Genomic DNA, 27,234 nt, shown 5'->3' with positions numbered 1-27,234 from the left:
CTGCCTGCCTCTCCCCTGGCTTGTGCTCTCTCTCTCTCTGACAAATAAATAAAATCTTAAAAAAAAAATTAACCACCACCATAATTTAAAGAAAAGCGACCTCCTCTATTATATATAGCACTGTCTACGTGTGTTCAAAAGCCACCAAAGAAGCATTGATTTAGGTATTTATTGCAACTTATCTATTACCATGTAAAAGGTAAACAGCCTCCTAATTAGAAAATATTGATCTGTAAACACTCAGTACAGCTTTGCACAAGTGCTCTGCTTCTTAAATTTAAGACAACAGTTTAGAATCCTTACTTTACATTCTTGCTTAGCCCTCGAAACCAGTGGTCTTGGCATTAAAAAAAAAAATGTTGACTAAGATGACACACAAGACTGCTATGTCTTTACAAAGAAGTAATATAGCCCAACAATAGCTCTGTCATTCAAAATGCACATACTGTCTCATAAAGAAGGTCCCCACTAGAGCCTATATTTATGGGACTACAAAATCAAGTAAATCAGAAGGTATGCTAACTGACCACTTCAGATGAGCTCCTCAGGATTCAAATTTATTCTTACTTAGGAATTAAATTCTCTTCCTTTAAAAGGAAGCAAATTGTGGGTGGTGGTGAAGGATTACAAGAAGTCTTACTTTCTACATTATGGTACTGTTTTGTTGGGTTTTTTTAAAGGCTTATTATAATATTTGTAAAAAATTATACCAAAAAGGGGCACCTGGGTGGCACAGTCAGTTAAGTGACTGCCTACAGCTCTGGTCATGATCCCAGGGTCCTGGGATCGAGCCCTGCATCCAGCTCCCTGCTCCCTCTACCTGCTGCTTCCCCTGCTTGTACTCTTTCTCTGTGTCAAATAAATAAGTAAAATCTTAAAAAACAAAACTTATTTGTAACATTAAATGTTTACTTTAGCTGTCACATAAAAATTCTTTAATCAGGGCACCTGGGTGGCTCAGTTGGTCAAGCGTCTACCTTCAGCTCCAGTCATGATCTCTGCAGAGGTCCTGGAACTGAGCCCCATATCGGGCTTCCTGCTCAGCAGAAAGTATGCTTCTCTCTCTCCCCTCTCCCTTTCCTCCTCCCCACCTCTCTCTCTCTCAAATAAATAATAGCTTTTAAAAAAATTCTACAGTTGACTAGATTTTCTCTTTTTTCTTTAAAATTAAAAAACGTTTTGGGGCTCCTGGGTGGCACAGTTGGTTAGGCGTCTGATTCTTGGTTTCCGCTCAGGTCGTGGTCTCAAGCCCCATGTTGGGCTCCACACTTAGCATGGAGGCAATGCCTAAGACTCTCTCTCCCTCTGCCCCTCCCCCTCATGTGCTCTCTAGCTCTCTCTCAAACAAATAAATCTTTTAAAAATTAAATTAAAAAAAAATTTTTTTTTAAGATTTTATTTATTTGAGAGAGAAAGCATGAGTGAGAGGGACAGAGGGAGAGGGAGAAACAGACTCCCCACTGATCAGGGAGCCCAATGCGGGGCTCGATCCCAGGACCCCGGGATCATGACCTGAGCTGAAGGCAGACAGACGTTCAACTGACTAAGCCACTCAGGTGCCCCTTAAAAAATGTTTAATAGGGCGCCCGGGTGGCTCGGGCCTCTCACTGTATTATGTCATGGCAAAATGAAACCCCACATTAATTAACAGTCATTCTTCATGTCCCTGCCAACTCCCAGAGCTCTAGGAAGCCACCAGTCTGTCTCTGGATTTGCCTTATCCTGGACATTTCATATTTTTAAAAATATATTATTTATTTATTTGAGAGAGAGCGAGCTAATGATAGGGGTGAGGGGTGAGGGGCAGAGGGAAAGGGAGAGGCAGAGAATCCCAAGCAGACTCTATGCCCAACATGATCCTAGGAGAAACCAACAGTCCAATGCCTAACCGACTCTTGATTTTGGCTCAGAATATGGTCCCAGGGTCATGATCTCAGGGTTGTGAGATCAAGCCCTACGTCATACTCCACACTCAGTGGGGAGTCTGCTTGGAATTCTCTCTCCCTCTGCTCCTCCCCCCAACGCCCCATCCCCCACACCGCATGTATGCTCACACACACTTTCTCTCTCTCTAAAATAAATAAACTCTTGGGGCACCTGGGTGGCTCAGTCGGTTAAGCGTCTGCCTTCGGCTCAGGTCATGATCCCAGGGTCCTGGGATCGAGCCCCGCATCGGGCTCCCTGCTCAGTGGGAAGCCTGCTTCTCCCTCTCTCACTCCCTCTGCTTGTGTTCCCTCTCTCGCTGTGTCTCTCTCTGTCAAATAAATAAATAAAATCTTAAAAAAATAAAAATAAAATAAAATAAAATAAACTCTTAAAAATAGTCACAGTATGAAGTACTTTGTCACTGGCTTCTGATACTCTGCATAATGTTTTCAAGGTTCACTCATGTTGCAGCACCTATCAGTATTTTATTCTTTTTTGTTGACAAATAATATTTCATTGTATGGATATACTTTTTGTGTATCCATTCATCAAATAATAGGCATTAGGGTTGTTTCCACTTTTTGACTGTGTTGCTGTGAACATCCATGTGCATATTTTCTTACTTTTCTTGAGTATATACATATTGAGTAGAATTGCTGGGTCATATGGTTTAACTCTATGTTTAACTTTTGGAGCAAGTGGCAGACTGTTTTCCATAGTGGCTGCAACATTTTCCATTCCAACTAGCTTTTTTTTTTTTTTTTTTTTTTTTTAAAGGCTGACTATATTTTCTGCTTAGGATCATCCTCGAGATGGGCACAGCAGACTTCTATTCTCTAACTAGGGTAGAGGAATTCTTTTTTTTTTTTAAAGATCTTATTTATTCATTCGAGACACAGAGATACAGAGAGAGAAAGCACGAGCAGGGGGAGAGGCAGCATATGAGGGTTCCAATTTCTCCACTTCCTTGCAAATACTTTACTTGTTACTGTCTTTTTTTTAACCTCCGCTATGTGACATCCAGCAAGGGACACTCCATCTATCAGCTTATGTATAAAACTGAGAGGCTGGACCTTATCAGTGAATTCACAATTTGGCCCATCTTCAGAATCACCTGTTCAGTGATTTTATTTCATGCAAAATAAGTATCTGGGTGAATAGGTTAGGGAATGAATGAATAACCTGGCTGGTTTGTTGTGAGATTTAAAACAACCAAGACAAAAGGGGACTCTCCTCAACTACTGCCCTTTAAAGGTGTATAGTGAATCCTCACTATTTGTGGATTCTATATTTGTAAATTTGACTACTCACTAAAAAAAATTTTTTAAAGATTTTATTTATTTATTTGACAGAGAGACAGAGAGAAAGAGCACAAGCAGAGAGAGCGGGGGAGGGAGAAGCAGGCTCCCCTTTGAGCAGGGAGCCTGACGTGGGACTCAATGCCAGCACCCTGGGATCATGACCTGAGCTGAAGGCAGACGCCTAACCAAGTGAGCCACCCAGGCACCCCTACTCACTAAAATTTATTTGTAACCCCAAAACCAATACTCATGCTGCTTCTATGGACATTCATAGACATGCTCAGAGCACCAAAACAATTTGAATTTTGAATCTGAGATTTTCTATTAGTCTCATTGTGGTTTTCATTTGTATTTCCCTGATAACTTCTGATATGGAGCACATTTTCAAGTGCTTATCAGCCAACTGTTTATAGAAAATATTGAATACAGTGAACTGAATAGAGACACGTCTATTCAAATCATTTACCCACTTTTTAAATTGTCTTTTTCTTGTTTAGGTGTAGAAGTTCTTTATATAATCTAGATATAAATTCCTACTCTTTTTTTTTTAAAAGATTTTATTTATTTATTTGAGAGAGAGAATGAGATACAGAGAACATGAGAAGGGGGAGGGTCAGAGGGAGAAGCAGACTCCCTGCTGAGCAGGGAACCCGATGCAGGACTCGATCCCGGGACTCCAGGATCATGACCTGAGCCGAAGGCAGTTGCTTAACCAACTGAGCCACCCAGGCACCCTCCTACACTTTTTTTAAAAGATTTTTATTTATTGGGGCACCTGTGTGACTTAGTTGGTTAAGTGTCTGCTTTCGGCTCAGGTTATGATCTCAGAGACCGGGGATCGAGCCCCACACTGGGCTCCCAACTCAGTGGGGAGTCTGCTTCTCCCTCTGCCCCTAACCCTGCTTGTGCTCTCTCTCTCTTCTGTCTCTCTCTCAAATAAATAAGGATTTTATTTATTTACTTGACAAAGAGAGAAAAATAGAAAGAGAGAGAGAGTGCGTGTGCACAACCAGGAAAAGCAATAGGCAGAGGGAGAGGGAGAAGCAGGTTCCCCACTGAGCAAGGAGCCCAATGCAGGCCTTAATCCCAGGACCCTGGGATCATGACCTGAGCCAAAGGCAGCTCAACTGACTGACCCACCCAGGTGCGATGCCCCTAGATATAAATTCATGATCAGATATAGGATTTGCAAATATTTTCTCTCATTCTGTGGGTTGTCTTTTTACATTCTTGATGGTGAAGCACAAAAGTTTTTAATTTGGGGGGCACCTGGGGCGGTTCAGTTGATTAAGCGGCCAACTCTTGATTTAGGCTCATGTCATGATCTCAGGGTTGTGAAATCGAGCCCCACGTCGGACTCCATGCTCAGTGGAGAGTCAGCTTGAGATTCTCTCCCTGTTCTCTGACCCTCCCCCTACTGTGTGCTCTGTCTCTAAAATAAATATTTTAAAAAATTATTTTTTAATTTTAAAGAAGCCAAATTTATCTATTCCCCCCCCCCCACTTTTTTTAAAGTAATCTCTACACCCAGTGTGGGGCTCAAATTCATGACCCTGAGATCAAGAATCAGATGCTCTACCAACTGAGCCAGTCAGGTGCAGCTATTTTTTATTTTGCTGTTTGTGCTTTTGGTGTTATATCTAAGAAATTACAACCTAATCCAAGATCACAAAGATTTACTGCTGCTTTCTTCTAACAGTTTTAATCTCACACTCCAGTCTATGATCCATTTTGAGTTAATTTTTCTTAACTGTGGTAAAGTATACATAATACAGAAAATTTATCACCTTTACCATTTTTCAGTTTGTTTGTTTTTAAGTAAGCTCTATGCCCAGTATGGGGCCTGAGCCCCACAGGCCTCCCCTCTTTATTTTTTTTTTAAAGATTTTTCAAAAAAAATTTTTATTAGAGAGAGAGAGCAAGCAAACATGGGCAGGGGGAGGCAGAGGGAGAAGCAGACTCCCTGACGTAGGGCTTGATCCCAGGACCCTGGGATCATGACCTGAGCCAAAGACAGACACTCAACTGAATGAGCCAGCAAGGTGCCCCTCCCTCCTTTTTAATATGCTTTACAGTAAGGAGGGTCCAACTTCATTCTTTTGCATGTTTACTTTTCCCAGAACCATTTGTTAAAAAGACTGTCTTCTCCCCATTGAATAGTCTTGGTATCCTTGTAAAAAATCAATTCAGCATAGGGACTCGTGGGTGGCTCAGTCGGTTAAGCGCCCAACTCTTGATTTCAGCTCAGATTATGATGTCAGGGTCGTGGGCTCAAGCCCCATGTTGGGCCCCACACTGGGCGTGGAGACTGCTTGGGAGATTCTCTCTCTCTCCCTCTGCCCCCTCCCCTAGACTTGTGCCCGCATGCTCCCTTTCTTCCTCTCTCAATAAAAAAAAAAAAATTCAAGGGCACCTGGATGGCTCAGTCGGTTAAAGAACCAACCCTCTGACTCGGGTCATGATCCTGAGGTCCTGGGATCAAGCCCCATGTTGGGCTCTCTGCTCAGCGGGGAGCCTGCTTCTCCCTCTCCCTCCTGCTCTGCCTACTTGTGCTCTCTCTCTCTGTCAAATAAATAAATAAAATCTTTTTTTCAAAGATTTTATTTATTCATTTGAGAGAGAGAATGAAAGAGAGAGAACACAAGAGCAGGGAGTGTCAGAGGGAGAAGCAGACTCCCCGCTGAGCAGGGAGCCCAATGCAGGACTCAATCCTGGGACTCCAGGATCATGACCTGAGCCAAAGGCAGTCGCTCAACCAACTGAGTCACCCAGGCATCCAATAAATAAAATCTTAAAAAAAAAATCAGTTCAGCATATATGTGAGGGTTTATTCCTGGGCCCTCTATTCTATTCCATTTCTCTTATATGTCTCTCCTCAAGTACTTTTTGAATAAATGAATGAGAAAGGAGGGGTGCCTGGGTGGCTCAGTCATTGGGCGTCTGCCTTTGGCTCGGGTCATGATCCCAGGGCCCTGGGATCAAGCCCCGCATCGGGCTCCCTGCTTGGCGGGAGGCCTGCTTCTCCCTCTCCCACTCCCCCTGCTTGCCTGCTTGTGTTCCCTCTCTCACTGGGTCTCTCTGTCAAATAAATAAATGTAATCTTTAAAAAAAAAAAAGAAAGAAAGAAGGGAAAAAGAAACCTACATTTAATCTGAGTTTGAACATTAACTTGTTTTTGTTGCCTCCGAATTCACTTTACCTCTATTACTGTTTTCTCTTCTGTAAAATGAGGGATTGGACAAAAGGACTCTTACAATTCCAATAAGCTTATGATTTTATACTCAAGGTCTTTTTCCTCAATATAGTACAGTCATATCATACACACCAAACATACATACATAATGTCAAATATTCATGATATATTTATAAAACTGAAAACTCCTAAGGCGTTTCAATAATTTTAAGTATATACTATATACCTTCAATATCTGAAACGATTAGCATCTGAGGTTGAGCGAGACCTTCTTGAAGACTGTAGAAGTGGATTGTACTATCAAATGTAATGAAGCCAATTTTTGTCCTAGTGTTGCCAGGAAGCCTACAAACAAATTCAGAAGAGTATTGCATCAAGTTTTTCCATATTCATACATATATAAAAATATCTGTGAAGAGTTAACATACAAAGAACTACTTTTGTGTTATGGAAATTGTCCCGAAATAAATGCTCAATCCACCCAATGTTTAATTAGCATGAAAACAGACTCGACTCAAAGTGAAAACATTATCCATAAACCCAAACAATCAACAAAACCCTGCAATAATACAGCAATCCAAAACTCACTACACCTATATAGTTACATAAATCACATAGGAAATGGTATATAAAAAAATACTTGAGAGTGTATACAAACCTTTTCATGTTCTTATAGTGAACTTTGTAGATGATTTTAACAAAAATAATTCAAAAAATTACCATTTAGCAATTCTAAAATATATATATGTATATATGTGTGTATGTATATACACATATGCATATACATATATACGCACACATTATATATTTTTAAGTTGGGCATGGAGCCCAATATAGGGCTTGAACTTAAGATCCTGAGATCAACACCTGAGATCAGGAGTTGGACGCTTAACCAACTGAGCCACCCATGAGCCCCTAAAATATAATATAAATTAATATACTGCACATCTTTTAAAAAGTTTACCCAAATCTCTTCTTACATTGTTCATCTTAAGAGCAGCAAAAGTATTTGTCTTAAATATGTGGACCTTCAGTTTCTTAGACAAGCTAGTTTTCATTCTTGTTGCTCATTAAAAATACAAATGCTGGCAAGAACAAGGAGCCTCCTTTCGCCCAGGTGAGGGACTTAGTCCATTTCTGGTAAGATCTGGTCCTTCACATTCTTCCATACCACACAAGAACACTGTATTTCATTACAGTGAAAAGTCATACTAGCTTTTATAGGTTACACTAAGTATCTAAGAAACCATTTTAAAGTACAGATATTTTGGGACGCGTGGGTGGCTCAGTCGGTTAAACGTCTGCCTTTGGCTCAGATCACGATCCCAGGATTCTGGGATCGAGTCTCGCATCAGGCTACTTGCTCAGCCTGCCGCTCCCCCTGCTTGTGTTCTCTCTCTGACAAATTTTTTAAAATCTTAAAAAAAAAAAAAAAGTACAGATATTTTAAGAGGCTTAATAGATATGACAACTAAATGTAACATGTATACACTGTTTGGACTCTTATTTCAACAAACCTACAATAAAGGCATTTCTGACACAACCAAAACCAAAAATTGAACCAGGTATTAAATCATATTATGGATTTAATGCTAATTTTGTTTGCTGTGATACTTGTATCTTAAGGTTAAAAATAATTGCAATTGGGCACCTGGGTGACTCAGTTGGTAAAGTGACTGCCTTCGGCTCAGGTCATGATCCTGGAGTCCCAGGATCGAGTCCCACATCTGGCTCCCTGCTCAGCGGGGAGTGTGCTTCTCCCTCTGAACCCTCCCCCATCTTGTGCTCTCTCTCTCTCTCTCATTCTCCTTCTCTCTCAAATAAATAAAATCTTTAAAAATAATAATAATAATTGCCATTATTTATAGGTAAGAAGATATGCTGACAGAGATTTGAGTGAAAATACTCAAGGGGGAAAAAAGTGTTTGTGTATGGGAGGATTAGATAAATTTATGTTTCTCAGAGAGAGTGAGGCCTGAAATTAACAAATGAGTTTAAATGGACATTTAGAACATAATTATATATAGCATTTTTTTGTATTTTGAAACTATTCATTTTGCAAACACTGCTAGTTTCAAATTTAAGCTGAATTAAGATACTTACAAATCCAGATTGTCCAACAAACTCTGGCAAACTGAATTCAAGTATCCAGTTTCAACTGCATTGTGAGATACATCAAATACAAAGAGGTACACTGGAGGTTGAGGTGGTCGTAACTGAAGAAAAGAAAGATCTCATTAAAGACATTTAACAGGATTAAATCTAAACTTACCATCTGTCCAATCCACCTACAACAAAACAATAAATATTATTTACAGATTAAATGGAGACACTAGGGGCGCCTGGGTGGCTCAGTCGTTAAGCATCTGCCTTCGGCTCAGGTCATGATCCCGGGGTCCTGGGATCGAGCCCCGCATCGGGCTCCCTGCTCTGCGGGAAGCCTGCTTCTCCCTCTCCCACTCCCCCTGCTTGTGTTCCTGCTCTCGCTATGTCTCTGTCAAATAAATAAATAAAAAATCTTTAAAAAAAAAAAAAAAAAGATAAATGGAGACACTAATAAACAATAATGGATTAAGAAAATAATATAGAGGGACGCCTGAGTGGGTCAGTCGGTTGGGGGTCTGCCTTCCGCTCAGGTCATGATCTCAGGGGCCTGGGATCAAGTTCCGCATCGGGCTCCCTGCTCAGTGGGGAGTCTGCTTCTCCCTCTCTCCCTCCCCGTGCTCATGTTCTCTCACTCTCTCAAATAATAAAATCTTAAAAAAAAAAAACCATATATATATAGAGAGAGAGAGAAATAACAGGAGTTTTGGGGCGCCTGGGTGGCTCAGATGGTTAAGCGTCTGCCTTCGGCTCAGGTCATGATCCCAGGGTCCTGGGATCGAGCCCCGCGTCGGGCTCCCTGCTCGGTGAGGAGCCTGCTTCTCCCTCTGCCTCTGCCTGCCGCTCCCCCTGCTTGTGCTCTCTGTCTGTCAAATAAATAAATAAAATCTTAAAAAAAAAAAAAAAAGAAAGAAATAACAGGAGTTTTAAAAATAGGCAAACCATATTATATTGTTTTCAGATGCAAAGTTAAAAAAAGAAAAATGAAGGGCGCCTGGGTGGCTCAGTTGGTTAAGCGGCTGCCTTCAGCTCAGGTCATGATCCTGGAGTCCCTGGATCGAGTCCCGCATCAGGCTCCCTGCTTGGCAGGGAGCCTGCTTCTCCCTCTGACCCTCCCCCTTCTCATGTGCTCTCTCTCTCTCATTCTGTCTCAAATAAATAAATAAAATCTTTAAAAAAAAAAAAAAGAAAGAAAAAGAAAAATGAAGATGTGAATTGCCCTAAGTCAGAAGAGTTTTTCTCTAGGACAAGGAGAGAAAATGTAGTCAGAAGGCTTCTGGGAGTATTGGCAATGTTCAATTTCCAACCTGCACGGTGCTAACAAGGGTGTTTATAATTACTTGGTGACCTACACATGTTTTATAGACTTTTCCATATGTACACTATATTTCACAATTTAGGGAAATTAGAACTGTGAAAGTGACAAATCAAGTTAGCCTGAGCTAGTTCCTTAACCAACACATTTTAGTCAAGATCCATAAAAATGTACAACTATATTTTAAAATTCCAAACTCAAAGATTTGTTCTCAATTCAATAAAAAGCATCAAATAACCACAATGAGAACTGCGCATGTAGTATACTAACTTTTTTTTTTTTTTGGAGTGTACTAACTTTTATATTTTTTTACACAGACCACTTGCCAGATTCATAGCATATGTCACCTAAGAGATAAGCGGAGAAGGAGCAAAACAGCTTGCAATATAGGGCGCCTGGGTGGCTCAGTTGGTTAGGCGACTGCCTTCGGCTCAGGTCATGATCCTGGAGTCCCGGGATCGAGTCCCACATCAGGCTCCCTGCTCAGCAGGGAGTCTGCTTCTCCCTCTGACCCTCCTCCCTCTCATGCTCTCTGTCTCTCATTGTCTCTCTCACATATAAATAAAATCTTAAAAAAAAAAAAAAAAACAGCTTGCAATATAGGTAAGGTAAGTTTACAAATTTAAAGGAAGTCAGTTTTGCAAATCCTGGGAGATAAAAAACACCCCAGGAGGCTAATACAAAAGAAGAGATGCTTCTTCTGATTTTTTGGCTTTAATTCAACAAAGAGACACTAGGGAAAACTATTACCAACCATTTAAGTGTCACAAAACTGTCTTCTACATTGCACTTTTCTGTGGTGAAAAGAAAATGAACTCTCATAATTTCTATTTCCCATTGCCCAGAGATTACCCCACAAAAACATAACAAGGTAAAATAAAATATAAAAAGTTAGATGTTAAGTCTTATCTTCATATTCCCTTCATTTAGAGGCAATTATGGCATGGTGAAAGAGTAACCAAATCAAAAGGCATGGATTTTTATGCAAGGTCTCCCATTTACTTAAAGGATATTTGGCAAGTCACCTAACTCTTTTCATATCTGTAAAACAGGATTAACAGCATTCACCTAGCTTAATTCAGACAGTTGTTTGTAATGATCAAAAAATATGTAAGTGCTTTGTAAAATGTAAAGTGCTAATGAAACATTAGGCATAATTATTATTTTAAAAATGCAAGACCTCAGATTCTCATATAAGTGTGTAATAGTACTTGCAAGAGAATGTTTATCACGGCATTATTAGAAAAAAATTGGAAGTGACTTAAAAGTAAGTATGATCCTGGTATTATAGTACAAATTTCTCAATTGATGCACAAGAAATATAGGTGAAATTTTACATATATTTTTACTTTTCAAATTTACCCTTATATACTAATTAACTACATTTATAATGAACAAGTATAACTTATAAAATTTAAAAACATAAAATTTTGTTAAAGGATGCTACAATGTTTTATTTAAAGCCCAGTGTTTAATAAATATGCTACATAAAAAATGAAAGCTTACCATGTATTCTGAAGGAGCCATAAACTCAATAGTAGCATTCTGAACTTCAGGTCTTCTGTGAGGTTCTCCATAAACTCTAGTCAAAGGGTTGTACATGAATTCCTCAGGAACTATAAGTCAACAACATACAATGATAAAACTGAAAGGATTAAGTGTGATATATCTTGCATTTAGCGGTTTTCTTATTTTGAGGATTTATAGATAAGCCAATATAGACTAAATATTAAAAGATAAATATACTTTGTTTTTGAGTTCAAGTTTCCCCCACACTCAATGGCACTAAGTATGTCTTGCTTTTACAGCCACAATCACAGTGATTTTTCTCTTCCTACCTTCCAATATACTCTTTGTCTTAATTCTTGCTAAAATTGCTTTCCTAAAACAGCTTGAAATGATGATAAAAATTCATTAAATACCAATTATTATCTTAAATGTGACACTAAATTTTGTCTTAAATTTCATAATGGTACACAAATATTAACATTTGACACAAAATGTATAGACTATGGCTGACCCTACAAAGCTATGGTAAAAATATTTTACAAGCTAAAGACTAACAGTTCCGTGACTTCCATTAATTAATGATGCCTTTATGGAACATCAGTTACCTACCACTTATAATATACTAGTGCTCAAAGAATATTTTCTAAATTAGCATTGCATCTGTCTTCCCATTAACTGTTTAGAAATTCAAATTTCTACATATGTTAAAGAGTAAGCCATAGTTCATGAAATGGTCTGGGCTGCATACTAAAGTGACTTCTACCTTTATTTATAAATTTATTTCACATACTGAAGCACATATACATAAGATTTTAAAGGCATACCAAACACTATACATACATTTTCTAAATTATTAGAGAGTAAAAATTATGTTCTTACTCTATGCTCACTTTACTCCTAAAAAACATAAGAATGGTTTTTAAAAAGCTCTTAAATTCCCCATTTTCCAATGCTTAATGAAATTTCCTTTCAAACAGGAGACCCAGTTTTCTTTTTTCTTAATTTTAATTTTTTTTTTTTTTAAGTAAGCTCTACACCCAACATGGGGCTTGAACTCACTACCCCAAAAACAAGAGTCACATGCTCCAACTGAGCTAGCCAGGTATCCCGGAGACCTAAATTTCAATATGGTTATCAGCATACCCTTTTTCTTCTCTAATCCTAATAAAGTGTTATTGGTTAGATGATATTCCTTATAAGGTTTGTTTGTTTTAAAGATTTTATTTATTTATTTGACAGAGAGAGACACAGCAAGAGAGGGAACACAAGCAGGGGGAGTGGGGGAGGGAGAAGTAGGCTTCCTGTGGAGCAGGGACCCCGATGCAGGGCTTGATCCCAGGACCCTGGGATCATGACCTGATCCGAAGGCAGACACCTAATGACTGAGCCACCCAGGCACCCCCCCCCCTTTTTTAAAGATTTTATTTAGGGTAGATGATATTCCTTAAACATAGACTGTAAGCAACTTCTGAAAGAGATCTCCTCTTCCTCAATTACTGAAAAAACTACATTCAACTAACCTTCTAGCACTGCCCACCACCCTTCATAAAGCAGTGAATGTATCTAATGGCAGCTATTCTGTGGACTTATTTTCTTTCACCCTAGAGAAAAGCCATGGGACAATTTCTAAATAAAAATATTTCTTAAATTATAGGCTTAAATAATACCATGAAATATGTCATTTATTATATACCCAATATAATAAATGTAAAAAAGTGGTATCAGAATAATACATTTTCTGTTCAAAAAGTATATACACACACACACATATATATGTATGTATGTATGTAGAAATGTGTAGAAAAAGTTAACAGAAGTTATCTTTGAGTAGAAGGATTATAGGTAAGTAAGACAGGGTATTGGGTTTTGTTTTGTATTTTTCTTTAAACTTCATATTATCTGCTTTCCCTACAACGTAAACTGAAATTTGTAAATATTTAAAAAAAAAAACAAACATACCATCATTGACTCGGTAACATAAGTTACACTTCCATCTCCTTTGATCCAGAAAGCTGACAAAAGGGTTGATGTATGTCCTGCATGAGCGGCATCTCACAATTGTACTGGAGGTAACCACAGGCAATTGCTAAAAAAAACAGAACTAATTTTTTAAAGGCAATGATCATTACATCTAAAGGCCAAATACTAATCCATACCTTTCAAGTACCTTCTGGGATACTATAATTTTGGAGAAAAAAACCAAGGGTTAAAAAAGGTGCCCAAACTGTCACACAAAAATACTACATAGCTAAAATGTATTGATTTTAAAAACTACTACTTTTCTCCATAAACATTCTCATTAAATCCTGCCTTTTAAAAAGTATTTATTTTCTCATTAAACATTTATATTATAAAACCAACATGGTAAATATCCAATGTATTTTTGAGATGGATGGTAAATGGCCAATGAAATGACCAAGTAAATTAGGAATTTTCTTCATGTTACATTAAGAGGCTTACTAAATTCTCATGAAAATCATAAAGTACGGTAAAGGTATAGTATTCAATTAAACTCTGCAATTATGCTCCTATTTAAAGTTTATCCTACATACTAGAAGTTCTAAAGTCTTAATATAAATTTGTTTTGGGATAGTCACTTCACTTATGTACTGATCCTCCCAAGAGTATGTCAAGGTCCCAGAGCCTTATGACAAAAGTGGAAGGGCTTCTTTGTTTTTCCCCGGAGGGAAACAGCAGAGGGAACAGCTTCCGAAAGCAACAAATTTACTCCAAGAATGGCAGAACTGGGAGCCTGGGTATTTTAAATGGGCAAATAATTTACAACTTTTAAAATAGCATGGTTCATTTATTTCCTTTCAGTATCGCTTGAATTTTTCAAAAATAGGCTTATTTTACCTCATTTTGAAGTGTTTGGTAATAAAAATGATGGCTGAATTACAAATAAAGGAACCTGTCAATGGTCAAATTCCTAAAGATAGCTCAGATAAATTCCACATGTGATTCTTGCACTACTGTAGAAAATTCTTCATCACCAAGATAATTTTCCATTAGACATTTACTTTCATTAGTGAAACATACCACTAGGTCTTTGAAAGGATGAAGCAGTAGTCCCAAAGGAAGTTTGGCTTTATTCAGTAAGGCCTGAGTCTGAGGAATGCTAGTCAGCGTGCATCGAAATAACCTATACCAAAGTAAAAACCATGTATCATAAAAAAGAATTATGTGTCAATTGTTGCTATAATTATTTTTGGGCAAAAAAAAAAAAAGATTTGAAAGGTACACATTTTAACAGTGGATCAAATTACAAAGAAACTTTTCAATAGGCCCTCTCAAATTTTATCCCATTAAATATTTAAGTCCTATTCAGAAAGAGAGGCTGGATAGTTACAACCCAGTATTATATAACTAAAATAGTCTCTTCTTGGCTTGGCTTGTGCATAAGCAGCCCAGACTAACAAATGACTTATTTTTCTTTTTTTTAAAGATTTTATTTATTTATTTATTTGACAGAGAAAGACACAGCGAGAGAGGGAACACAAGCAGGGGGAGTGGGAGAGGGAGAAGCAGGCTTCCCACTGAGCAGGGAGCCCGATGTGGGACTTGATCCCAGGACCCTGGGATCATGACCTGAGCCGAAGGCAGACGCTTAACGACTGAGCCACCCAGGCGCCCCTTATTTTTCTTTATATAAATTTAGATTACAATGGAATTAAAAGGTGATGACACAAATGTACAAATGCAAGCTTAAGTTTATTAATGAAAAGATCAGTTTTGTTGAAGGTTCTAAAAAGACCATTTAAAAATAACAAAATTCAATTTATCAGAAAGTTATCACCATATACATTTAAATTAATGATCCATTTTAAGGGACAAAAGAGTATTACGTTTGTTATGAAAAATAATTTAAAATGAGAGCAAATAAAGGATTATGTAGAATCAAACTTGGACTTTAAAAAAAATAATGTATTCACCACAGTGATATTGAGTGTCATAGTCCCATTAGAGCTGACAAGAGCAGTCATCAGCCTAGAAGTTACAACCCTATTTCTTGAGTTAGAATATTGCAAATATCAAGTAAGCAATTAACAAAGATCTTTTTCCTGCATGCAAAACTATTTTCATAAATTAATGTTTGTACTGCTTGTTCATAATAGCATGGTTCCCAAAAAAATACAAAACTTCTAGAATAAAATGTCATAGTGAATAAGAAATGCTATTTGAAGCCTTACTCTGGATTACAATTGAGTTTCTGGATATCTTCATGCAAATTTGGAACAGGAGGCTGCAAAGATGTTGCTGGAAGCATATTTCTTTCTTGAAGAAGATTGATAACTCTTAGCCCCTCTGGATGTAGACTTAATCCACTCATGCTTGCAGTTAAATGATTAGCACCTAAGGGAGTCTAGAGATACATAATTTTAAAGTAAGTAGCCTTTATGTTTTCAGTTGAAAACAGACGTATATAAGGACTTGGTTACTTAATTTTTCTCTAAATAACAGAACTAATCTAGATTTCCTGGTCAATTTTTTTTGGTTCTGGGGATATGTAATAAAACAAGTCTTATGAAATATCCATTATTTTAATTGGTTAAAAGTATTCATTACAGCTTCCTAAAACTTTTATGTCTACACAGTTTAAATCAAAAGATGGAAAATTGGTTTAAAAAAAAAAGTTTACCTGAGTAAAGCCCTGTGGCCCACTTGAGTAATTCATGGAAGAGGGTGACATTCCAGTTGTACTAGGTGGTGCTGTGTTCTGATAACCAGGTGGTAAGGAGGGATATGAATACCCAACACTTCGGCTCATAGTGGGATTCTTGTTAGCATGCTGTGGTGTTGCTAGAAACAAGGTAACTTTTAAGTTCTATTTTATATTCCGGAATACTTTAAATAAACATATACATCCATTGAATTATAACGCTAAAATCCTTTGGGTAATTTAATACTTTCATTTATCAAATTTGCAACATAAGACAAACACTACTAACAAAGTAATAGCAATGATTAAAATCTAGTTAATGTAGACTATAACCAAAAACACATAAAAATAAGCTTGTATGAAGAAAAATAAGCTTGGTATGGTTAATTTACTTTTGTATCATTTACTAAACTTTATATTCAGACTAAAATTCTAATTCAAAACGTCAATGAAAGCATATTAATGTTCAACTCGTTAAATATACTTAAATAGATTTAATTCATAAAAATACTCTATAAGCCAGAACATAATAATAAAACCCATGATCCCAATTAAAGGGGAAAAAAAAAAAAACTAACAAAAATCTAAAGGTATGGAGATAAAAAATGCTACCATGAGTTATTGCTGTGTGACATGATTATGAAGTTTTTTTCACTGTTTCCTATAATGAACACATACTAAAACAAAACAAAAACACACACACACAAAAACAAAAAACAACTTTCATAGCATCTCACCCAAGAAGCCACCGCCTTCAATTTCATCATAACTATTGTGAACCACATTAGATCCATTATTGGTATTTGATGTAATACCTAAAAAGGAAGTTTATTACAATATAAACTAGAACAATTATTACAATTTCTGAAAGATTTGAGCGCTAATGTCTAAAATTTAAGATAACTTTACAAATACTTTAACCCACAGCCCAGGAAAAATGTCAAATGTTGAAATAAAAATTTCAAATAATGCATGTTTTTAAATATACAAAATATATAAAAGTTTTAAATAATTTTACAAACTTCTAAAACAGATGGTCCTTTGTGCAGTTTATAAAATTACATACTATCTGAAAGATTTCAGCAGTTGAGAGCAGCATTAAAAACCTCTAAAAAACAGTACACATTGAAAAAAAAGTCATCAAAATCAGTACTATTTAAAGAGAAAATAAATTATGAGGATAAAAACTTTTTTTTTTTCAAAACAAGGAAAAGAGTGGAATCTAGAATTATTTTGAAGGTAATATAAGTTAATAGAATGATTGTTTTATTCTAGGGAACAACTACTAAAAATAAAAATCTTAACTTGCTTTCCCCCCAATTTAAAGATTTAAAGATAAATGCCAGGGACATCTGCTTACAAAGAATTAAAATCTATTTCTAGGTACCTCTACTATTTATGAGCTCTAAGTCAGGTATAGAAGAAACTAAAATTAGTGAATAGCATCAACCTCTAGCTTCTAAGTACCAAGGTGCTAACTTTAATAGTCATTTTAACACCAAATAGATAAGTTTAATAGTTGATAAAATCAGTTAATTTCTTTCCAGTTCTCAAGACCACCATGACTTTAACCATGAGTTGATACAGAAAACCTTAATAAAACTGCTTTTATTTTTTTTTTAAGATTTTATTTATTTATTTGACAGAGACACAGTGAGAAAGTAAACAAAAACATTGGGCATATTTTTAGTTGGTTAAAAATGCAAGTATTGGGGCGCCTGGGTGGCTCAGTCGTTAAGTGTCTGCCTTCGGCTCAGGTCATGATCCCAGGGTCCTGGGATTGAGCCCCACGTCTGGCTCCCTGCTCAGCAGGAAGCCTACTTCTCTCTCTCCCACTTTCCCTGCTTGTGTTCTCTCTCTGGCTGTCTCTCTCTGTCAAATAAATAAATAAAATCTCTAAAAAAATAAAAAATAAAATAAAAATTAAAAAAATAAAAATGCAAGTATTTATTGTAGCTTGATTTTCAAAATTATAATGTGGCAAACAGAGGGACATTATCATTTTGTTACTCATTGTTAACACCATTCTTTTCAAAATATTCACAGGTCGCTCTTTTCCCTACTTATATAATATTAAAAAAAGGAAATGATAGAAGAAAAAACAAAAATAATATTGATAGTATTCAGTAGTAGGATATGGACAGCAGTTTTTCCCTCCTCTGTTTTCCTATTTCCACATTTTACTGCATTTGCTGCATAACCCAGCATTAGGTTATTGCTAAAATCAATTTCCTACTTGACAAAATATAGTGTTGAAACTAATAAACTTATATTTTAAAGTTGTATCTGAAGACAATGCTTTAAAACATTTTATTGTTTAGCAGTGCCTCCAGTGGCTCAGTCTAAGCGTCTGCCTGTCATGATCCCAGGGTCCTAGGATCGAGCCCCGCATCGGGCTCCCCGCTCAGCAGGAAGCCTGCTTCTCCCTTTCCCACTCCCCATGCTGTGTTCCCTCTCTCGCTCTCTCTCTGTCAAATAAATAAAATCTTAAAAAAAAAAAAAATGTTGTTTATATACAACTTCAAAATGCTTGCATATTTTACTTTTTATTTAGGTTGATAAATATTTGTTAATATTTACAATAATAGCAGAAAACAAAATACTGCTTCCATGAAAAAGAGCCAATGTATTAAAAGGACAGTTCTAAAGCAGAAATTCTCCTCCCACCTTCCTCTGCCAAAAGGCACCTAACTTTAGAGCCATGATTGTTAAAATCTGCCCAGCAACAAAAAAAGAATTCTAAGGAGCTTTTTTTAAACTCTGTATTCCTGAAGGCCTTCCTTAACTGAAACAACTAAATTTCTGGAAAAAAATATTATCTGAATGCAAAGAATTCAAATAATATTCATCCTTCCACCCCAAGTCAAAACTTTAGATTTGACTTGGTTTTGCCTTGCTTACCTTCTTGGTTGACAGCTGAATTAAATGAGGGCTGGGGCACAGCTCTATGTGATGATTTCTGAGGCGTGAGTGCCCTCACTGGAGGTGGTCCTCCAGTTGGAGGGGGCCCAATAGGAGCTCCTGGTTGGAAAGTGGTAGGCAGAGGTGGGTTCACTAAGGGGGGTGCAGAACCTATAGAAACATCAGTTTTTCACAAATCACTTAAGAACTAAGAAAAAGGACAAAACAGCCTTTTACCAAATATGAGTAACTTCCAAATTTACATTTTAATTAAAATCACTAACAAATTACCAGAAATATGTTACCTGCTCAGGTTTATGACTTTTTAATTTATATGCATGCTTTACACATTTACAATCTCTTTTACATGCTTCTTATTTGTCAATTATTAAAGCAGCATCAAATCACTTATAGGGTAGATACAATGCCCTGTTTATTGATTAATTTTTATTAACTGGTCACAGAGGTTCAATATTCCAACAGAATATTCCAACAGAATATCAAATATTCCAACAGAAATTAACATGAATAAAATGTTATTAATGTCCTATTAATGTAGTCCATTCAATTAACATTAATTAGGTTGACAGCTTTCTAAAGTTACAAACTAGGGGCTCCTGGGTGGCTCAGTCAGTTGAGTGACCGACTCCTGATTTTGGCTTGGGTCATAATCTCAGGGTCTTGGAATCGAGCCCCACTTGGGGGTCTACGATGAGCTTTGGAGACTGCTTAAGGTTCTCTCCCTCTACCTCTGTCCCTCTCCCCTGCTCACAATTATTAATCTCACAAAAATTAATCAAAAAAAAAAGGAAGGAAGGAAGGAAGAAGGAAAAGAACACTCGCTAGGCTTAAAAATCAGGAAATGATACAAAGTTAATGTATATACTTTATAAAACACTGATATCTGAGAAGTTTAACACTACTCATCAAACTAAACTAAGAATGACACAGTATTTATACTTCTGTCTACCAGTATCTTGCTGCCTCGATTTCACCAGTTTTCTCTCAGGACAGTAAGTGCTGATGAGTGTAAAAACATTATCAGTTACTTCTGGGGAAATTCCTCTCTGTGATATCAAAAGTTCCAAAACCCACACCACCTGCTCATTCAAGTCAACAACGTTGTTCCCACCTTCTCATTTGTCAAAGAGGAGGAACAAAGTCTACAAAGTAGATAAAATACTACTGATAAGAATGTGATTTAATTTTTCATTCCAGGACTTTTCTTAATCTTCTGAATTTTTAAGTGAAATAGATAATAAATGGATTTTATTTATATTCTACCTGTATTTGTAAAATCTTGTGATTTTTAAAAGTAAGGGGATAAAGATACCCAGATATGAGAATTTTCAATGTTTCTTCAATACTGTTCAATTTTCCAGGATCAAAATGAAAAATGATCGTTATTACTGAACCTTATAGTTCCCAACAAGACAAATCAGTGCCCTATTGACAACTGAAGACAATAATCAGATTACTGCCATATAACTCCCTTATCAAGGAAGCACTGACACATATCCATGGCAATACAGACAAGTCAAAAGAACAAAAGGACAAGGTACACTACCAACTCAGCATGAGCAAGAATGTATGATACATCTGGCCACAAAGGTGTAACAACCTAATGTTTAACAAAATACAAGTGAGCTTATAGAGATTTTTCACAGGTTTAAGAAAAAAAAAAATTGAAACCACAACATGCTACATTTCATAGACATTTTTTCAAGCTGAATAATTTTTTTTCTTTTTTAAGTAGGCTACAAACCCAGTGTGAAGCCTAAAAGAGCTTGAACTCATGATCGTGAGATCAAGACCTAAGCTCAGACCAAGAGTCAGACGCTTAACCGAGTCACCCAGGCACCCCTCAAGTTGTATAATTCTTATTTGTAACATTAATAGCTAGAGTTTTAGAACCTGCCCTCCAGATCCCTAAAGCTAACGTAAGGATGTTAAAAGACTGATTAGGAAAAAAAAGTCAGATTGGGAGCCTGGGTGGCTCAGTGGGTTAAGAGTCTGGGATTGAGCCCCAGCATCTGGCTCTCGGATCAGCAGGGAGTCTGCTTTTCCCTCTGACGCCCTCCCCCACCGCTCATGTTTTCATGCTCTCTCTCTGAAATAAACAAAATCTTAAAAAAAAAAAAAAAAGGAAAAAAGTAAGAGAAATTTAATATGTGGACTCGAGACTTAGTATAACATAGATACAGTTTTGAGATCAGATAATCAGGCAATAACTACCAATGAAGTGTTAAAAAATGAGGAATTTGGGGGCGCCTGGGTGGCTCAGTTGGTTAAGCGACTGCCTTCGGCTCAGGTCATGATCCTGGAGTCCCGGGATCGAGTCCCATATCGGGCTCCTTGCTCAGCGGGGGGTCTGCTTCTCCCTCTGATCCTCCCCCCTCTCATGTGCTTTCTCTCTCATTCTCGCTCTCAAATAAATAAAATCTTTAAAAAAAAAAATGAGGAATTTGGGGCGCCTGGGTGGCTCAGTCGTTAAGCATCTGCCTTCGGCTCAGGTCATGATCCCAGGGTCCTGGGATCGAGCCCCACATCAGGCTCCTTGTTCAGCGGGGAGCCTGCTTCTCACTCTCCCTCTGCCTGATGCTCCCCCTGTTTGTGCTCTCTCTCTCTCTCTCTCAAATAAAAAATAAATAAATAAATAATGAGGAATTTTTTTAGAAGTATCTAAGAAAAAAGCAGGGTAGTAATATATTTATTTAAGGTTCATTTTCTTAGTTTATGTATCTTTCTTCCCCTTTTTTTTATATAAGAAACTTCCTAAGTTTTGTCACTCACTTATGTCTCTTTCACCACATCTGTGGTGTAGCCCTCTACCTGAGGGCTTGTGACACCCAAAAACATTTCAGATTATTGATGATGTGCTTTTTAATAAGAAGCTACACCTACTCTTAAATAGTTTTTAAATAGTAGCTTTTCCCAAACTATTTTCTTGTGGCTTTGGGCAAAGTAGTCAAGCCTCATTTCTTATCTGTAAAAGAAACTGTTGTGAAGATTAAATAAGATACCACATATAAAAGTTTGGCAAAGTGCTGGAAAATAAAAACATTCAGTAAATGTTACCTATAATTATCAATAATGAGATGAAAATTCATTAATTTCAAGTGATTGATGCTCACTCATGGTGCAGAATAAGAATAAAAGTAACCAGATGGATTTCAGTTTGAACAATTGCAGATCAGAAGATTTCTACAAAGAAACCAGTTTTCTAGAAGCAACTATAACCTTTATAGGCCAAAATGCAAGATGTATTCACTGGAGCCAATCACTGATCAGAGGCTAAGAAAAATAGTTTCAGCAATTGAAATATATGTAGTACACAGGAATACAGATACAAGGTAATTATTGATACTACTATTTCATTTGAAAGTTTTTACTAGTTCATTTCCTTGAGGATGTTGGCACAACAGAATCAACATGCAGATCTCAATACAGAATTTTAAATGCTTTTCAAAGTAACACTATTAATTTTGTTAAGTGTACAAGACACTAATTTTAAGAGCTAAATAGGAACAATGAAATGGTTAAATGAACTTCCTTGTGAACCAGATACAACCAAACTTTGATATACAAACTGATGTACAAATCCACACAATCCCAATCAAAATCCCAGGTGCCTTCTTTGCAAAAACTGACAAGCTAATCCTAAAATTCTTATGGAAATGCCAAGGGACCCAGAACAGCCAAAACAAACTTGAAAAAGAAAAACAAAGTTGAAGGGGTACCTGGGTGACTTAGTACTGTTAAGCATCTGATTTCAGTTCAGGTCATGATCTCAGGGTCCTGGGATGAGCCCTGCTAGGGGCTCCCTGCTCAGTGGGGAGTCTGCTTCTCACTCTCCCACTGCCCCTCCCCTCGCTTGTGCTCTCTCTCTCTCTCAAATAAATAAAATCTTAAAAAAAAAAAAAGTTGGAGGAGTCCTACTTCCCAAATTCAAGGCTTACTACAAACCTACAGTAATCAAGTTGTTTGGTACTGGTATAGATAGTTATAGATCAATAGAAAAGAATTCAGAGTCCCAAAATAAACCCTTACATTTATGATCAGTTGATTTTCAATAAGGGTGCCAACACCATTCAATAAAAGAAAGAACAGTCTTTCCATCAAATAGTCCTGGGACAAATGTATACCTACATGCACAAGAATGAAGTTTAACCCCTACCTCACACTATACACAAAAATTAATTCCAAATTGATCAAAGACGTAAACAGGAGAGCTAAAACTATAAAACTCTCACAAGAAAAAATAAATATAAATCTCTGCTCACTGCTTTCTGACTGCGGTTCTGCTAATAACACTCACTCCTCACTACAAAAGTTATTGTCTGCTCTGACCTGCCCCTCCAGGATCCTACAGTTTCTGGGGACCAAAACAGTCTAAGTCATAACAAAAAGATAACCCAAGCCTCAGATCAAGACCAAAAAAAGAGACCATAGGGATTGAGCTTAAGATGGAACCCAGTTAATAAAAATAATGGCAAGTCCTTAAGGAAGTGGTTCTGCATGCATACCTGATTCCCTGAAATATCATGGGTGACTCAAAGAAACACAGAGGATACCTTCACAGGTAAGAAGCAAACCCATGATTTTAAGTTAACGCAAGGTTAGAGAAGTAATTTATTTAAAGATTAACAATGATTTAGAAAACCAACAGTCCTCCATTTGGTTTTAAGTCTTGAAATATTAATTATAACATCTAAACAGGCAAAATTTTCCCACTTCTACATAGTAAGCACTCCTATTATGAACGCTACCTGATTTTATGAAGTTGTTTTGAAGTGAAGGATCTCCAGAAGAAACATATTGATGACTTGTCAAATTTGTATTCCCAGATACAGCTGGTTGGGATGATACACGAGGACAATGGTTTGTCTGTGATCCTGTGGATGGATAGTTATACTGCCAATTCAAAGGTGGTTGTACATTGGCTCCAGGAAGAAAGCTACCAGAAGGCATTGGTGTAGCAGCTGGGTTCTGAGAAGTAGGTAGTGGCATTCGGGGAACAGGACCACTGTGAAGTGAAGGTGTCACTGGATTAGAAGCTACAGGTGGTCTATAAAGAGTCTGCCCAGGTCCCTGATAAATACTTAACGGAGATACAGTCTGAGAACCACCATAGTTAGACTGTCCAGAGACTGGATTCAATGTCTTTGCTGGTATTAGATGAGGGTAGGATCCTGGAAGCTGAGAATTATATCCTTCGTTCACTGACACTTGTGAAGACATCAGTGCATTTTGGACAGGACCTTCCAATAAGAGGAGGAAAAATTAGTCTTCCAAACAAAGTAATAAAAATACTTTAAGAAATACAGTAAAACATATGGTACTCTTACAATTAAACAATAAAAAGACAAATAACCCAATTTAAAAATGAACAAAAGATTCAGACATTCAATATATTTCCAAAGAGATACACAAATGGCCAATAAGCACATGCAAAAACACTCAACATTATTAGTCATTAGAGAAATACAAATCAAAACCACAGTGAGGTGGCACTCACACCAAGTAGGATGACTAAAATGTAAAAGTCAATAAACATTTTAGTGTTAACAAGAATGTGGATGGGGCACCTGGGTGGCTCAGTCGGTTGGGCATCTGCCTTCAGCTCAGGTATGATCTTGGGATCCTGGGATCGAGCCCCATGTCGGGCTCCCAGCTTCAGTCGGGAGTCTGCTTCTCCCTCTCCCTCTGCCCCTCCCACCCCCCACTTGGGCTCTTTCTCTCGAATAAATAGTTGAAATCTTTAAAAAAAAAAAAAAAAAGGAATGTGGAGAAACTGGAACCCTCACACATTGCTAATAGAAGTGTAAAATGGTGCAACTACAATGGAAAACAGTTTGGCAGTTCCTCAAAGTATTAAACATAGTTATCATATAATTCAGTAATTCCACTCTTAACCTGCATAAAAAGTCATGCACAAATGTTCATAATATTATTCGTAATTGCCAAAAATTACAAACAACCAAAATGTCCATCAACTGATGAACAGAGATAAACAAAAGGGTATATCTATACAATGGGATATTATTTGGTCATAAAAAGGAATGAAATATTGACGACATTTTACAACATAGATAAACCTTGAAAACATTATGCTGAGTGAAAGATGCTGGTCACAAAAGAGGAGATACACTGTATGATTCATGAAATATCCAGAACAGCAAAATCTACAGACACAGAGGTAGATTTGTGGTTGCAGGGGCTGGGGCGAGGAGGGAATGGGGAGTAACTGTCAATGGGAATAGGGTTTCTTTTGGGGATTATAAAAATATTATAAAATTGATAGTAGTGATGGTTGCAAAACTCTGTGAATACACTAAAAATCACTGAATTGTACATTTTAAAGCTGTTATTAAAAAAAAAAATCCCTAGAACTACCACTTCTACTCAGGAATATACTGTTATTTCTGTTGCTAAAATTAGACAGTAAAAGGAAATAGATACTTTTTTAAAAGATTTTATTTATTTGAGAGAGAGCAAGCACGAGCACAAGCAGGGGGAGAGGGGTAGAGGGAGAAGGAGAAGCAGACTCCCTACTTAGCAGGGAGCCCCATGTGGGGCTTAAGCCAGGACCTAGGACCCTGAGATCATGACCTGAGCCAAAGGCAAATGCTTAACAGACTGAGCCAGGCAGACGACCCAAGATAAATATTTTTTAAAAAGACAGCACTCTGGGGGCGCCTGGGTGGCTCAGTCATTAAGCGTCTGCCTTCGGCTCAGGTCATGATCCAAGGGTCCTGGGATGGAGCCCAGCATCAGGCTCCCTGCTCCACAGGAAGCCTGCTTCTCCCTCTCCCACTCCCCCTGCTTGTGTTCCCTCTCTCGCTGTCTCTCTCTGTCAAATAAATAAATAAAATCTTTAAAAAAAAAAAAAAAAAAAGATAGCACTCGGGGGCACCTGGGTGGCTCAGTCAGTAGAGTGTGCAACTATTTTTTTTTTAAGATTTTATTTATTTATTTACCTGAGAGAGAGAGAAAGAGAGAGGGAGAACAAGGAAGAGCTGACGGAGAAGGACAGATTCCATGCTGAGCTTGGAGCCGTACTTGGGCCCAATCTCATGACCCTGAGATCATGACCTGAGCAGAAATCAAAGAGTTGGACGCTTAACTGACTAAGCCACCCAGGCGCCCCAGCACCTCTTTAAATATTTATGTATAATGAAGACCCTCATCTTTGAGTTTAATAAATGCATATGGTAAAGTCACTGTCAACTGACATCAGTTATTCCATTTAATGGCCAAAGACCTTCATAAACAAGCTATTCAATTTCCTACTCCTTTTCCTCTCTGCTCAGCTCCAGTCCCACCCACCTGAATGTTTCTTCCACAAGCTTAAATATGCTCCTACCATAGGGTTCTACACTTTCTACTCTGCCAAGAATGCTCTTCCCCCAGATAATCTCACTCAATGTCTTTACTCAGGTCTCTCTTCAAATAATCTCAAAGAAACACTACCTGAACACCGTAATTCAAATACCACCTCTTTCATTCTCTTCACCTCTGACCCTACTTTATTTTTATTTCTAGTGTTAAAATGACACTACGTGGGATGCCTGGGTGGCTCGGTTGTTAAGCGTCTGCCTTTGGCTCAGGTCATGATCTCAAGGTCGTGGGATCGAGTCTTGCATCAGCAGGGAGGCTGCTTCTCCCTCTGCTTGGGTTTCCACTCTGACTGACAGAGACAGACTGTCTCTCTGTCAAATAAATAAAATCTTAAAAAAAAAATTTTTTTTTAATGACACTACGTTATTTATTTATAGTCTCTCCACCTCACTATAATATACGGTCCATGAAGATAGGGACTTTATTTGGAGAAATGTGAGAATCAACTGTAATAAAGGCTAGTTTCAAATGCTACAGTATTCACCTGATGGGATCCCTTAAAGGTAAAAAAATTATTCCATGATAATGGCACCAAGGGACCCAGGCTCGGTTGTTAAGCGTCTGACTTAACAGGGTAGCCTATGTAGCTCAGTCAGTTAAGCAGTCCACTCTTGATTTCGGCTCAGGTCATGACCTCAGGGTCATGAGAATGAGCAGGCTCTACACTCGGAGCCTGCTTAAGATACTCTCTCTCTCCTTCTGCCCCTCCCCTTGCTCGCACTCTAAATAAATTAATAAATAAAATCTAAATAAATGAATAAGCTAAAAAGCAAAGTAGTCCCTTTCCTGAAAACTTTAGTCCTAAAGACATGGAGGTGGGGAGGAGGTGTAAGCATCCACACTGGAGGGAAGCTAGAATAGAATGAGAGGGCAGCACCAGCAATGGGAGAATGGTTACACACAGGAGAACTGATCAAATAAATAC

At 37.6% G+C, this 27,234-nt stretch overlaps 1 protein-coding gene across 1 annotated transcript in view; it reads right to left on the bottom strand.

Moving 5' to 3' along the window:
• SEC24A (SEC24 homolog A, COPII coat complex component) overlaps nt 1–27,234 on the bottom strand; it is a 68,856-nt gene that overhangs the window by 21,302 nt on the left and 20,320 nt on the right. Inside the window, exons 2-11 of the mRNA XM_035014156.1 lie at nt 23,678–24,169; nt 18,909–19,079; nt 16,745–16,822; nt 15,987–16,147; nt 15,538–15,710; nt 14,387–14,489; nt 13,307–13,433; nt 11,345–11,454; nt 8,524–8,636; nt 6,647–6,765 (exon numbers count right to left, since the gene is read on the bottom strand). Of these exons, the coding sequence (XP_034870047.1) occupies nt 6,647–6,765; nt 8,524–8,636; nt 11,345–11,454; nt 13,307–13,433; nt 14,387–14,489; nt 15,538–15,710; nt 15,987–16,147; nt 16,745–16,822; nt 18,909–19,079; nt 23,678–24,169 (1,647 nt within the window). The remainder of the gene's footprint in view (nt 1–6,646; nt 6,766–8,523; nt 8,637–11,344; nt 11,455–13,306; nt 13,434–14,386; nt 14,490–15,537; nt 15,711–15,986; nt 16,148–16,744; nt 16,823–18,908; nt 19,080–23,677; nt 24,170–27,234) is intronic.

The sequence above is a fragment of the Mirounga leonina genome, unplaced genomic scaffold (genome assembly GCF_011800145.1).
Source record: "Mirounga leonina isolate KUSES-001 unplaced genomic scaffold, KU_Mleo_1.0 Mir_168, whole genome shotgun sequence".
NCBI lineage: Eukaryota > Metazoa > Chordata > Mammalia > Carnivora > Phocidae > Mirounga > Mirounga leonina.
Note: the sequence above shows the minus strand (reverse complement) of the source record. Positions and strands in the feature narration are given on the sequence as shown.